Source organism: Psittacula echo (assembly GCF_963264785.1).
Source record: "Psittacula echo genome assembly, chromosome: 3".
NCBI classification, from domain to species: Eukaryota; Metazoa; Chordata; class Aves; order Psittaciformes; family Psittacidae; genus Psittacula; species Psittacula echo.
In genome coordinates this window covers 9,935,149-9,950,231 of record NC_137736.1, presented here as the reverse complement: position 1 = coordinate 9,950,231, position 15,083 = coordinate 9,935,149, and the positions used below count along the sequence as shown (strand labels likewise).

The 15,083-nt window shown below is 46.0% G+C and overlaps 1 protein-coding gene across 1 annotated transcript in view; it reads right to left on the bottom strand.

Annotated features, from left to right (window-relative positions):
• The window catches only part of ARHGAP31 (Rho GTPase activating protein 31), a gene marked incomplete at both ends in the record, with an annotated part of 54,826 nt that extends 40,473 nt beyond the window's left edge, over window positions 1-14,353 (bottom strand). The window contains one exon of the mRNA XM_080613632.1: window positions 14,254-14,353. Within this exon, the coding sequence (XP_080469758.1) occupies window positions 14,254-14,353 (100 nt within the window). The remainder of the gene's footprint in view (window positions 1-14,253) is intronic.
• Window positions 14,354-15,083: the final 730 nt, after the last annotated feature.

Sequence of the window (15,083 nt, the reverse complement as noted above, 5' to 3'; positions counted from 1 at the left end):
GACAGCATCCTGGCCGAATTCCAGTTTAGGATAATCTCTTCTGCTATTTCAGATAGATGCTGCATTGTTTTTCCATTTCCTAGACCCAGAGGTTAGGTGGTAAATGGCTGTCATGTTCCTTTCAAAGCTAAAACATCACGTATCTAGGCAAAGACCTCACTAATTCAGAGGGAAGTCCTAGCAACCTCACTCTCTAGGTATATAAATAATGCCACATTGGTGTTCCTACATTTCCCTTTGAGGGTCTTGGTATGGGATCTGCCTGAGACAGGCAAGCTGGGCGATCACTATCCTTTTCTGCCTTCACTGTCATCCAGTGTGACAATCCCACAGGTATAAGAGCTGAGACCCTCCACATTTGATAATAATAATAAGCCCAGTAATAATACTGAGGACTTGGTACCAAAAAGAAGATGATATCAGCATCGTTTAATGACTGGGGGGAGTAGGATGTGGAAAATTAAGGTCTCTCATTGAGTCAAGCAGTATCAGGAGCAGAGCTTTCCATAGCCTGTGGCACACCACTGGTATGACTCCTATCACCTCCTTTGCTTTATGCAATTCAAGCTCCAATCTGAGCAACTCACCCTTCATTCATGTACAAACACCAGAATATAAAGGCAAAAGCAGAAGGTGTGTTTATAAGCTGCTTACATCTCCGTCAGGTCACCAGACAGGATGCAGGCTAAAAGAAGCCAAGCTGAGGGTGTTCACATGTGAACATCCATGCTTCCATTTAGCCAGTGGTACCACCTCTGTGTGAGACATGGAGAGGGCAGCACTTCCCAATAGTTCAAACAACTGGTGCCGCTGGTAGCTCACAAAAGCACTGAGCCACAACCTCTGACATGTGTCAAATCCCCCCAGCAGCATTACTGGCCCAGCCAAGTGATTTCAAGGAGCCATCTGGCCAGGGACATCGAGTCCACGTGCCAGGGACCAGCCTCTTGGTCCTCAGACTGGGATAATGGGGTATTGTTCCGCTGCTGAATCACAGCTCTGTTGGGCTGAGGGCTTGTCTCGTAGGGATGACCTATTTAACATGCAAACTGCCAAGCGAAGGAAAGGGTCAGAGATAGACCTCACCCCATCCTCTGCCCCACAACAAACAGGAGGTTTGCATACAATTCCAACCACCAAAGCAGAGAGGGGAGAATGGGCAGGGAAAGTGATGGGAAGGGAGAAGCCCCTTGAGCACTTCTCATTCAAACCTAATGACCACTGGTCAAGCATGGGAAAGGGGTTTCCTGCTATACCAGGTTTTTGTTTGCACTTGGCCCCAAATGCCACACAGAGCATGCTGTGCCACACTTGCTGCCTTTCTTCCTTGTCCTGCATTGTCCAAGGTCCCATTTTTCATCACCACAACCCAACCAAATTGCTGATAGCACGGCAGAGACAGGACTGCACTGAATGTCCTAGCCTCCACACTGGCTTCACCATGAGGTAAAGCAAGTAGCACTATTGCTATCAGCCTCTTTTCAGAGGTGCAGAAGTGTGGAAAGGGATAGAAATAAAGCACTTTCCAAAGTAAAATATCTTTCCTAGAGCACAAGAATTGCTGTCAGTTGCACCTGCACTGTCCCTTGAATCACCACTGTACAAAATCTTTACAGATCCTGCAAATATTCACATGTCAAGAGGCAGGAGCACATTTTCCTGATTTTTCCCATTCTCCCAACGAGAACACGCATGTCTCTTTCCCCTTTTTCTACCAACGCTCACTTACATATGCTGCATAGGTATATAATGTCACAAAGAAAAGTCTCGCTGTCACCCTTTGTCCATCTACTAAATCCTTCCTCCATCCTGAAGTGAGTTCAAATCTGTAGTAAGAGCTGCATGAAAAATCCCAAGCAGGGAACAATTATTAAGGTAGGGATAAGCCTCCAAAGCCGTTAGGATCCAGAGCTGCAGTTCATGCCTGTCTTTAATGCTCAAGAGCTAAGATCAATAATTCAACAAGCGCCTTGCATCCTGAAATACTTCACAACCTGCAAAAAACAAGGCTCACTCCACCTACTTGCAGCCTGTGAGGTGGCAGCTTTTGAGCTGGGCAGAGCAGCGATATGTTAGTTTAGGACACTGAGTCATAAAGCAAACCATGACTCCAGCTGAAATTGCTTCTGGAAAGGAAAAAATGCAGCACATACACATGTAAATAAGCCCTTATTCCCTAGGAAAATAGATAAACCAGAGCTTTTTCTAAAGGATTGGGCCCCTTGTTTTACCCTGTGCCCAAATGGCAACGTTCCCCTAAATGATGTCAAGGCAGCAACTTGATTGGACTGAGCTTGCCATCTTCTGAATCATTCACTCCATTCCTGCAGCAGGATTTATTGGGCAACTCCCATGCAAACGCTAACCAGACATAAACCTGCTTAGGGTGTAATTGCTGAAAGCACGGCTTAGGGCTGAACAGCAGCACACTTACTGAGCTGCCATGTTCAGGAGCCTAAGTAGTATCCAGTTAATCTTCTCCAATCTCATTACTGCAGCAGAGTGACAGATGGGTATTTTAGCAGGCTAGAAATTAGGACTAATTAGAACTCGTAGCTCTTCTTTGTATTTATTACACTGGTTCCTTCCATGCCTCTGAAGCATGTTTACAAGCAGTGCCAGCGAGTGCCTCCAGCACTGTGCTCTGCCTGTCACCACAAGGACAGCAGGTACTGGGTTACTTCTGCCTGGCTGCCCTAGAGACGGGGTTGCAGAAGGATGTCATCCTCATCCAGGTTCTCACAAGTCTCAAGAGGGACCCTAAATTTATGGAATCATAGAATCACAGAATGGTTTGGGTTGGAAAGGACCTTAAGATCATCCAGTTCCAACCCCCTGCCATGCTCTAAGCCTCGTCCAACCTGGCCTTGAACACTGCCAGAGATGGAGCATTCACAACCTCTTTGGCAACCTGTGCCAGCGCCTCCCCACCCTCACAGTAAAGAAGTTCTTCCTTATATCTAACCTGAACCTTCCCTGTTTAAGTCTCTACCCATCACCCCTTGTTCTATCACTACAGTCTCTGATGAAAAGTCCCTCTACTGGGATCTGGAACTGAATTTCCTCACTCAGTACGCATTTGTGTCTTTACACAGCACACCTTGGGCAGCAGTATGTGACTAGTGCTCGCTATCAAGCCAGGAAGGAAGAATAATGGACTCAATAGATCAAAACCAGCTCTTCCCATTTACCGTTCCTAAGCCTGCCTTAGGTACAGACGCTTGATGTATTGACTTTGGCAACACATGCATACTGCCATCCTGGCAATAAAGTCATTGAAACAGGGGAAAGAGGAATAAAAAACCCCAAACAAATAAGTGGAACTGAAAACACTTGAGGGAGGGGAGAATCCCACACGCCCCCACTGTAACCCTGAGCCATCGCCTCAGGCCAAACCCCACGCTCCTTTTAGAGATTCCAAGACATTTGTTTTAACTTTTTTTTGCTGCATTCCTCTATCTTGTTGTACTTCTGGTTTCCAGCTGGGACTGGAAGGCAGAGAACAGGATTATAGAAGGAAGTCTGTTGCTCTATTTTTCTGGCTTGATTAGAAGCAGAAGATGCAATAAATCTCATGAGAGAGTTTGTTCCCATTTAGCTTCTCATGTATCTGCAACTACCTGACCAGAGCAAGGGTAAGGAAAATGCAATGCCAAGCAGAGCACACCAGGAAGGTGAAAAGAGAAAGAGCAAAATCGTGAAGCTGTTCCCCTGTCTCAATGATCCTAAAGGTCTTTTCCAACCTAAACATTTCTATGAATCTATGATTTTGCTTAAGGAAAGGATACAATTCAGTCCTGCTGACAGCTTGTTTCACACACAAGGGATCCAGAAGGAGGTTCATCCTGCCCGATCACACCTCTGAACCTCCTGAGGTGTGACTGCCATCACCACCAGCAGCACCATATTGAGAGATGAACAGAAAAACAAGCACCAGTTAAACATTAAGCAAAGAGTTCTCCGTGTGCTGGTTGGCCCTGTTGTGCTGCCAAGCTGACTGTCTGTAACAGGACTGACAGCCACATTCACTGCTGAGATGGCAAATACAACAGTAATAAAAATACCCCGAATGAAATATTCAGATAAACACACACACACACACACACACACACACCTTTTGTCCCAGTGTTCTGGGTTTGCTGATCAGCAGTTTTTGATGAGCCAGTGAGATCAGGCACAGGTCTAGACTTGATTCTCAGTCCTACATTCCACATGTTCAAAGCCTGCAAGCACGTCAGCACCTTTCAGAAAGAAAGGCAGCACCAATACTGCTGTGTTTGATGAAAACCAGCAGTGGTATCATAGAATCATAGAATGGTTTGGATTGGAAAGGACCTTAAGATCATCCAGTTCCAGCCCCCTGCCGTGGGCAGGGATACCTCACACTAGACCGTATCACCCAAGGCTCTGTCCAACTTGGCCTTGAACACTGCCAGGGATGAAGCATTTACCACTTCTCTGGGCAACCCATTCCAGTGCCTCACCACCCCCACAGTAAAGAACTTGGTTATATCCAACCTGAACCTGTCCTGTTTAAGGCTGAAACCATCACCCCTTGTCCTATTGCTGCAGTTCCTGATGAAGAATCCTTCTCCAGCATCCTTTAAATTTACCGCAGAACCTGACTGATCTCCTGTCTAACACTCTTTAGGAAACAAGTCACACAGTTTAGTTATAGCAGGAATGTCTCCTGCCTTTTGGATGTTCAATCCCTATTGTAGAGATGCAGGTATATCTCCTTTAACCATTCCACCATGTGAACTATCACATCTAATGGCATTACAAAACCAAACACACACACGTTCCCAGATGAGAGAGAGCAAAGAAAGGACGTGAGATGTAAAGAGAGCTTTGCATTTGGTTTGGGGTTTAGGTTTTGTTCTTCCTTTAACTGTTCTGTGCTTTACAGCACTAAACAAAGCATCCTGTTCCAGATGATAAATCTTATAGCTGCTCCTGGCCCTGGAGAGCACAGGAGATAATAGCATTTCCAGAGGCATTTAGTTAGTTGAGCCTGGAGTGTAGAAAAGGGCAGAGAGAGGAGCTGGAGATGAATGGCTCTGAATCCAGCTCAGCTGCTCAGGGCATACTTCTGAGAGCAGCAGCCGCAGCTGAGAATCCTGCATGGGGATGCACATTTCATTCTCATTGCCCAGTGCCTGCAAGAAAAACGGCATGCAACACAGCCACAATTAAAGAAACAAGTCCAGCCACAAGCCCCCACTCCAGTGCACAGTGCCTTGGCAAGAGGCTGTACAACCACAAAGATGGGCTACTTCTCACCATTATTGTAGGCTTTCTATCGAGCCAAGGGTTTGCACAGCTTTTGTAAGACACAGCATATCAGTGTATTATATAAAGCATACATTAATTCAATTGAGCTGGCCAGCAGCAAGACTACAGAAACCATTAAAGAATAGAGGCCCTTTGTGAAAAGACAATTCATTTTCAGCATTAACCGGGGCAGAAAGAATCCTTTACGCTGTCCCATTTGCATGTAAGTTATCGATTGAAACTGCCAGCCTAGGCTGGGAGACCAAGGCAAATTCCTAATAGAAATGGTATACATTACCAAGAACATATGAAGATTCAGTAAAAGCATTGCCAGCAAGTTAAGGGAGGTGATCTTTACCTTCTGTTCAACACTGGTGAGCCCACACCAGGAGTTGTGTGCCCAGCTTTGGCTCCCCAGTACAAGACAGACTTACTGGAGCAAGCTCAGCTCACGGCCATGAGGGTGTTTAAAGGGCTGGAGCATCTCTCATATGAGAAGCTGTGATTGTTCAGCCTGGATAAGAGAAGGATCAGGAGGGACCTTATTGCTGTGAATGAATACGTGATGGGAGGTAACGAACAGAAGGCAGCCACACTCTTCTCAATGGTGCCTACTGACAGGACAAGAGGAACCAATTAAAATCTGTGAGATCCCATCTGAACACAATACTTGTTTACTGTGATGGTAGGCAAAGGCTGGATCAGGTTGCTCACAGAGATTGTAGAGTCTCCATTGGTGGAGATATTCAGATTACAGTCCTGGGCAGCTGGCTTTGGTCTAGATGAGCTCAAGAACTCCCTGCTCATCTCAGTAATTCTGTGATTCTGTAACATTTTCTACTGCTGTTAAAGTAACTCTTCCTATATGGAAATTAAAACACTAAGTTGAAGTATCCAGCCACCCCGGCATTGCCTGGAACTGAGGCTGTCACATAGCATGAGCTGCTGGCACCAGGATGGAAGTAGGCTGGTTTGAGCTTAGCTGTTGTTCCCAAGTGGGAGGGTAGCAACTGAAGAAGAGGAACTGAAGGCAAGAGCAAAAAGCATGGGGCTTGATCTATCCCTTCTGGTGCACTGTTAAGATCAAAAATGCTTTCACCAGACTGAAAATGAGGAATCTAATCCAGCTGCATGCTCGTGTTCAAGGCAGGAGGGTAAACCAGAAAAGGACTGAGACTTCCCTGTCTCTTTATATGGTGTGTACCAAAAGACTTGTAGCATTAGGGACTGAACTCCTCACTCTCACACACAGTGATATCATTGGCCTGGCACTTGAGTGGGGGCAAAGTTTTGTACTGGTATCTATAATTTCATTAGTTATTGTGGGCCTAAATATTTGACAAGCTAGGTCTTACACCCATGCTAAGTACTTTCATATCTGCAATCACACTGGTGCAGAGCAGAAAGTCTGCTTGTGGTTTCAGACAAATATGGAAAACAGAAGATTACATTATTGAATTCAGTACAAAAGTTAGTAATAGTCAGCACAGTTGCCCCATGTTATTTAATTTAATTCTAAATTCAATTTATGCTACACTGGTCTCTGTGTCCATTGTAAACATGCTGCAGGTTTTTTTGTTGTTGATGATGCAAAACACATTCAGTGAGGTTATCAGCAGAGAAGCTGAAGGCTCTGGCATACGAACAAAGGACAGCTTGGGCTTGAGGCTCTGGGAATGTATGGAAAGTAGACACCAGTCCACAACTTACAACACTCATTGCCCTTAAAAACAACTAGCAGTGAAGCCATTAGCAGCCTTTGTATTGGTATAAGGTATCTGTAGGTTTCCATGTCAAAGCTCTGTGCGTCTGGCACCCTGTTGGTGGTGCTCCATCCTTTAATCACCCTCTATTTATATTTCACACTTGGTGGAACTGCATCCAGTGCAGATCAGAGATTCAGTCCAAGCTGTGATATGATCAGTCAGCCTGACAGCCCCCCACCCCAGGCCCTTCAGAGCAGGACTGGGTATGCAGTTACTGACAGGCTGTTTTCATTTCCCCTATTACCGCTAAAGGAGAAACATTGCAGCATAAACCTTTGGCACAAGCCTGATTGCCAGCAAATGCTGCTGCTGTAGAACTGCATCATATATGCAAAGCCTAAGTTACAGATGTAAGCTTTCTACTATAGCGTTGGTGTCATGAGCTCTCCAAACTAGAACCAGGCCTACAACAAAACTTGTGCTCCAAGCACTGCAGTCAATGTGGGATCTCCCAGACTACTTGTTCACCATGTGTACACCAGCCTGTGTCGAACAGCCACCCTGTGCAGTGCCCATGTTTCATCCATTGCAGTTATTTCCTCAAACCTTTGAGAGCTGTGATAGCACAAGCACCCAAACTCCTTTGTTTCCCAGGATCAGATGAAATCAGCTGTTGCCAGCAGAGAAAACATTTGCTAAATCAAAATATATTTTCTAATCTAGAATCTGCAGGCAAGATGTGATTCATGCTGTTCACAGGGGGTGGGGGAGAAGGCAGGATCAAAGTGGGGCTTAGTGCATGCAAACAACACGTGTGCCTCCTGCAGTGATGGGTGAGGGAAATGGAAAGCAGGAGACAGCATGGAAGAGCTCTCTGCTAATCACACAGCGCTAGCAATGGAAAGTCAGCACAGAACAAGGAGCTGAGCTCGCCACACAAATGTTTAACTGCAGTAACACTGTACCGCAGAGACACAAAAATCCAGCTCCCAAGAACCAGAAACAGATTGAGGAAGTAACACAAACATCATTCAAAACAAGGAGCAACAGCAGAGTAACAGAAGCGGACAGATGGCTTCTGCTCCCGTTTGTTCCCAGTGTCTTTTTACTCTCACTTTGTTGCCATAGAGGCTGATATCTGGGTCTCATAACATGATGCTCCGCATTGCAAGAGCAGGTGGAGAATAAGCAACCTTCACGTTATTAATAATTCCCCTACACCATCCATTTTGGCAGCAGAGCTTCTGCCACTGGACATGCCTTAGCAGACTCTGAAAGGCCAAATTGCTGTTTTCCCCCCAGCCCTGCTCCTCCACCTGCCAATTCATATATTCAGCCCTCAGATCTCTCTGCCACAGCTCTCCTGCACTGCACAATAATACAGTCCCCCTTCTTTTGCCCTCAGACTTCAGAGCCCAACTGTTCCTTATGCTCCCGTCACAATGATGAGGGGAAGCAGCTTTATGCATCCACAGAGGCTGCATGGCTACAGCCAAGGATATACCCCTCAGAGGGTTTATGGGGTTTCTCAGTATATCAGCAGTGTGAAAATGTAAAGCAGACTGCAGCAACACGGCAGACAAAAAGAGAGGACTAAACCTTCCAAGACAGCCCAAGAGGCTGTTCTTGTCCTGCTCTCCTCCTAGTCCCTGCCATTTCCTTTCTTGCAGGGAGACAAGTGTTTGCATAGCCTCAGAGTGAGGTATGTCAGAGAAGAGATCTGAAATGAAAGCAATTTTGGTTACAGAAAGAGAAAAAGGTTTCTTTCCAGGCTCAATCAGTTCTTGAAACAGAAATCCCCAGTGCCACAATTTCTAATTCTGAGAGTGGAATGAATGCATTCTTCATTCTTCTGCAGCACATTAAACAAGCGTGTGGCATTTTCATTTTTCCAAGGGGACTTAAACAAAAAAGAAGAAAAAAAAAGCCTTGTCTTTTTCCTCCACGTTGCCATGAATGATCCGTCAGCAGTTTTCCCAGGACTTTCTGCATGCATCGCTAACCAAAAGCACCTTCCCAAAACTATGGGCATGTACTCACTTCAAAACATCAACATGGGAGAAACAGCTTAAGAAACCCTAAAACTATGTGAACACAAATGCATGTTTATGTGGTACATCTTTACATGTGCTATGGACTTGCATGCACCCTCACACACACCTTTTCCGACATGCAAATGTGAGGAAGGAAAGCCACACGACCCAGAAAAACTGCTTCACATCTGGGCAGCAGGTTTAATGTTTGGCTCCAAAGGGAGTCTGTTCTCAAAGCAAACTACTTTCTTCCCGAGCAACAGGTCTCCTCATCCACCTGAGCATGGTAGCTTCACAAGGAAACACGTAACATCAGAATTAGGCAGAAGACAGCATGCTAAGGGCCTGTACCAAGACAGTATCCAAAGCCACCTTTCCTTCGCACAAAGTGTATTACCACTGAATTATTGTCACTGTTTTCCCTCAGAAATAGTTGCCAATGTTACAGTGAAGTCTTGACCTGCTGCAGCTCTCAAAAGTGATTAAGACCCTGCTTGGGGAGCCAGTGCAAGCCTGAGCTACCACATTCTCAGACTACGAACACTGCTAATGCTTTCCTCACTCTTTCATTCAAATGCAGTTGTGACAAGGCAGAAGCAGTCATGGCACAGCCACACAGTGTAGAAGAATATCATATAGGTTACCTATACTGTTGTCTCTTTCCCCATTTTCATATCCAGGGACTTCAAACCGTCTCCCTGTGCTACGGTTGCAGACAACAGCCCCTTCTGCCTCCCTGGCTTCAGTGGGTACTGCTGGCCAGCCTTGCTCTCTGCCATAGTAAGAAGGAGCCTCAACAGGAGAGCAGAAGGGAGTTAGTGGCTTCAGAGCTCCTCAAATGAAGCAGCCCTATTTCTACAGCAAATAACAAAGCCAATAAGCACCATTGCACAAAGAGGAAGGGCTTTGGGTGCTAGAGACTTGGGATGAGAGCCATTGAGGGAGCTGTGAGGAGTGTGGGAGGGGGTTAAGGGGAAAAGCTGAGCTCACTGCATCCCAACAAGACAACATCAGGCAGGAAACAGATGTTCAAGGAACCACAGAGGGGTACAGCAACAGCTGAATTAACTCTCCAGCAAATAGGGGAAGCTCAGATCCACAGAGCTGACCTACATCCTAAGAACAAGGTGTCTAATCTGAGATTTGGCTTTTTGCAGTCCTAGTAGCACATCCTATCCCAACATTTAGACACCATCATACTAGAGATGAAGGAAAAGATTCAGCCTTTCTCCAAGTCTTACCTGGCTCTAAGCAAATGAAGCAAAGGCAGGTCTGAATCAGTGGCAGTTCCTATGAAAAAGACTGGATTACCATTTACCAGCAGAATCCAGCTGTTGTAGATGTATTTCCATTTTAAAAAGTGGAAGTTGTACCTGGCTGTGTACCTGAACTCCCACAGTTAGAAGTACTGGGAATATTAAACTCCATTTTGACTTAGACCCTCTTACTTTAACAGCTTTGACATTTTCAGCCCACTCTTACAACATTTCTCTGTTATAACCAGAAGCAAGACTACCCTTTGTGACTGTCTGAAGCAGTTCAGACTGTTCTGCTCCAGCTAAGGTTTGTGCACAACCTTTCATCTTGTCTTCTGTGCTGGCTCATCCATGACTAGAACATTATACTGTTGTTATTACAGGAACTGGGGGCCTGACGTGCAGCTCCCATTGACTTCAGTAGAGGCACTATGTGCTACTCTCCTTTGGAAGCCAGACTGTTTATCAGGACAAAGCACGGCTCTAATGTTAATCCTTCAAGCCTAATATCTGTTACCTCCATTCCACCCATACAACATTTCATTAAAGTTTGACACAGGAAAATGTTTTAGTAAAGGGCATTAGCACTAAATTCCTCCTGCATGGTACCTATCCATGTGGGCTCACACTGTTTTCTAGTGAAGCTTTGACACTCCAAAAGATCACTTGCCTCTGTGTGTGAATTCAATGCTGGCAGCAACAGAAGAGGGACTATGTGAAATCAGATTACTTTTACTCATTGGCATTGCCAGCCACCATTCTTTCATGTTTTATGTGAGCTTTCCCTCAAATCCACTGCTCTTAAAGTCATTGTTTGAGAATGTTAGTGGGAAGGAAGAAAAGCTAGTTTCCCCACAAGATCTAGCCCTCTTGCCAGGAGAAAGACTTGAAAACATAACTCAGATGCACACTGAAGCTTCAGAAAACAGAAAGCAGAAAAAGAACCCAGCACTGATTTTTATTTTATCTCATGATGTCTGTGGCCTGAGTCATGATTTTAAATGCTTAGGAGCACTGATAGCAGTCTGCCCCCATAAGGAGCATGTGTACAACCTGCCAGCAGGAAAAGGCCAAGTAGGGTCAAATGCAGTAGTGACAGGAACTGACTCGAAATGCAGTAAATTCAACACATCTGAGCTTCAAACCAGGCACCAGACAGCAACATCTGTCTGTCATCACTGACCTGGGTCAGATCTGAAGAATCAACTCAGGGCTAAAGGCTTTGTATCGCATTTTTAGTCTCCTGAGCTACCCCACTGTACCCACTACATCTACACTGCTCTTAAATACTTTGTAGTTCTGCTACAGCTTTTGTTGTATTATCACAAAGCTCTTTATAACAGAGGCTTAGGTACATCTGTCTGCTAAGGGAAACAGAAGGATCTTTTCACCCTTACACTGAAATGCAGCCATCTCTGAAGCAGGCCATAGCAAGTTCTTAAACAGTTAAATGACAGGAGAGGAAATGCTGATACCTGAAGCAGAATATAATTCTCTCCACTGGAATTTGGCAAGGACACAGGGACTAAGGTCTTTGCAGAAAGCACAAGCTGCTCTTCAACAACGACAAGCATGTAGGGACTCAAGTTGTGCATCTCCTTCGCAAAGCATCACACAAGTACTGCAGCACCCCCTAACTGTAACGGTCCTGCACTATTCCAGAGGGAAAAATGCCAAACTGAATTGTCCACACTAGCCTTGGACGTGCCCTCTTCTTCTTTTCCAGCTAACCCTTATGGGTGCGTTTTAAAACCTGCTTTCACAAAGGTCCTCAACAAACCATTTTCTATATAGCAGCCAAAGCACTCTCCTGATCCTCATCACTCGCAGATAGCACAAACTTACATCTTCATTGCTTCCAAGTAGGGAACAACCAGAGCCTGCGTTCCACCATTTAAACACATAGTACTATCCAAAATAGAGAGAAAGTTACTACTTTATGTCTCTACCAAAACCCCTGCTTGCAGGAGCACTGGCTAGTCATTGTAAATAGTTCTTAGCAGGACAATTCAACTATTCCCAAATCAATCACCTAAATGCTCTTCTAATTTTGTTTCATAATTACAGGTTGCAAGCTTGTGATGTCCTAGTGACATTTGAACCTTCATTTCTTCCCAAGACATCACTTTGGCAATACTTAGTCACATTCCTACTGATCCTGAGAACCCTACTAGCAATGAAATTACTATCTCTAATACCCTCCTTTCTTCTTCCCCTGTTCTGAAGAATTTAATTGTACCATTCTAACTTACACCCTTCCGAATAAACCTATAACAATTGAGTCTTTTATTTCTGGATCCCATGGCGCTGGGCAATAGGATGTGCTATTCAACTGATAAAGGGAAAGGAACTTCATATTCTTCCCCATTTTTCCTCAGCACAGAGCAATAAGTAGGTTGGAACTGTGAACCATTCCACAAACGAGACTTGGGACAATGTCCCTCTTTCTTGTGCCCAAAAAAACAATTTGAAAAAACGATGGAATTTCAGGTAATAAATGTTGCTGTTCTGGTTTAATTTCAACTGCAGTAATTATGTTTCTCCCTTTAAAATCTCTCTTGCTGTTTCAACTGAATATACTGCCTGTGCTTGCCTTCCCGGCATTGTTTTTCAGTGTTCCTGTAAACAGCTGTAAATAGTCCCTCCACCGTGGCAGCTCATGTTAGCACTGGATGGAATTTATCTATCTGTACCTCATGCTGGCAAAGTGGTATCAGTTCATTAACCCTGGGGTTTTTTTCTAGTTCAATTCAATTGCTATTAAGGTCTATATAAGTTAAAAGATACAATAACTATTATGGACTACTCACAGTGCAATTGAATGCCTGGTTTCCCTCATCTCTAAGTAAACACACACATATAACGTTTTATCTTAGTGATATATTTACTGCCCCCTTCACTGTGCAATGGAAAAGACAACTGTTATGTAGTCCATCCCTCTGCCAGTGCAGTTCCACCCTGTACTTCATCAGCCATGCTCCCCAGCAAATGAAAGACCTGATTGTACAGCCCTCCCCTGTATAAAGCTGACATTGCTGCTAGAAGCCTTCTTATTTGCTTGGAGTAGCCTCACATTGGTAAAAGTTGGTTAACTCCAACCGGAACATAATGCTAAACCTGGCACATAAGGCTAACATCAGGGATGGTCATAGGCATGTATTTCTTTCTCCCCTGGCTAAACTGCAGGTCTTTCTTTATGCCAGACTCACAACTACTTCTCTCGGCATCCAACTCTCTTCAAGAAGAATCCTCCTGCTCCTTCCCTCACCAAGGGCTGACCAAGCTCAGGACCTTCTCTTACTGGAGTTACCTCTTATCTGAGCTACCATGTTCTCATCCAGTACCTTGGGGCACGGAGGTCAGTTAGAGGAGGAGAGGAGAGATAACAAGCACAGTAGTGAAAACATTAGCTCAGCTTCCCCTTTACACCTCACACTCAAACCTACTCCACCCCCTGTCTCTGTCCTGTCTCCAGCCAGCACTGAAAGGACAATACGGGAACTCTGCTGCAGTCCAGGAGGTGCAGATGGGACATTCCCAGTTCCCCCCTACAGCCCTGCAACACCCATGGACTTCAGGAGGATTTCAAAGTCCAGGAGGAAACAACACTGAGTGCAGGCTTGATTTCCAAACCTAGCCCCTAAATGCCTGCTACACCCTTCCACTGCCAAGCAGATGGGAGAGGGCATCCCAACATATGGCTGGCCACCTCTGTCCACACTTAAGCATTCCAAGAGCCTTAGCCCAGTCCTTTCCCCACACACAGCACTACTCATGCAAGGGTCATGCAGGCGCGTCACCAGAGCAATCTTCCGATTGTTCATTCATTGTGAGTAACAAGGCAATGACTCCACTTCCCAGGGATAAACCAGCCCCAGGTTGTCTAGCCCTTGGGAAAGGTCTGGTTTGGAGTCCTACCGGTAAAAAAGCAGGGACGCACGCTCTGCTCCTTCGCAACCAGAGTGAGAATAAAGAGACATTTACCATCCTGCCCAGAGCTCTCCAGATACTCCGTCAGGTCGCAGCCGAACGCGCTCGCGGCTCCCTTCCTCTTGAGTTTCTGTTTGGCTCCCTTGTTCTTCATGAGGTTAGTCCCAAAAGAGGTTCTCCCCCCTCCTGCCTTGCCCCCCGCCCCCCCAGCCTCACGCTGGGTGATAAGAATCTTGTTCTTCTCCTTAGACCACCGCCCGTGTCCCGCTCCCAAGGAGCAACATCGGGGGTCCCGAGCAGCTTCCAGCCAGAGAAGTAAACATGAATCCCCACCAGATGTTGGGCTGCTCCTGTGGCAGAGGACAGTCAGGGCGAGAGGAGGCTGCCCAGCCAGCAGCAGCAGCAATCATAGCCTGAGCCCGGAAGGGTTCTCATCGGAGGGAAGTGGGTGGTGGACGGGTGCCCGCATCAGAGTTGGCAACTTGGGGGCAGGCGATGGTGATGGGGGGGTGCTAAGTCCCTCAGCGCGGTCCCAGGACCCTCCACGGCCAACTTCTGGGTTTCATCAGCTGCACTGTCGACACTTCCAGCAGCAGAGAGCGTCCCAATGTGGTTTGTCCTTCTCTCAGCTTTCGGAGGAGACTGGAAGTTCAAACGGACTAATGAAAAGGGACCGGAGGAAGAGTCTGCACAAGGCTCCTCTTTGGCTCCCCCCCCTTCCCCTCCTCCTGCCTTTGGACAGTTAGAGGAATGAGAAACCAGCTTCCTGCCCTGACTCCCGCTCGCCTGCTCACTCCTTTCCCCCCGTTTTACAAATCCTAGGATTATCCAGCTCAAAAAAATGCTGGAAGGAAGTTAGCTGAGGAGGGGGGCGGAGGACGGGG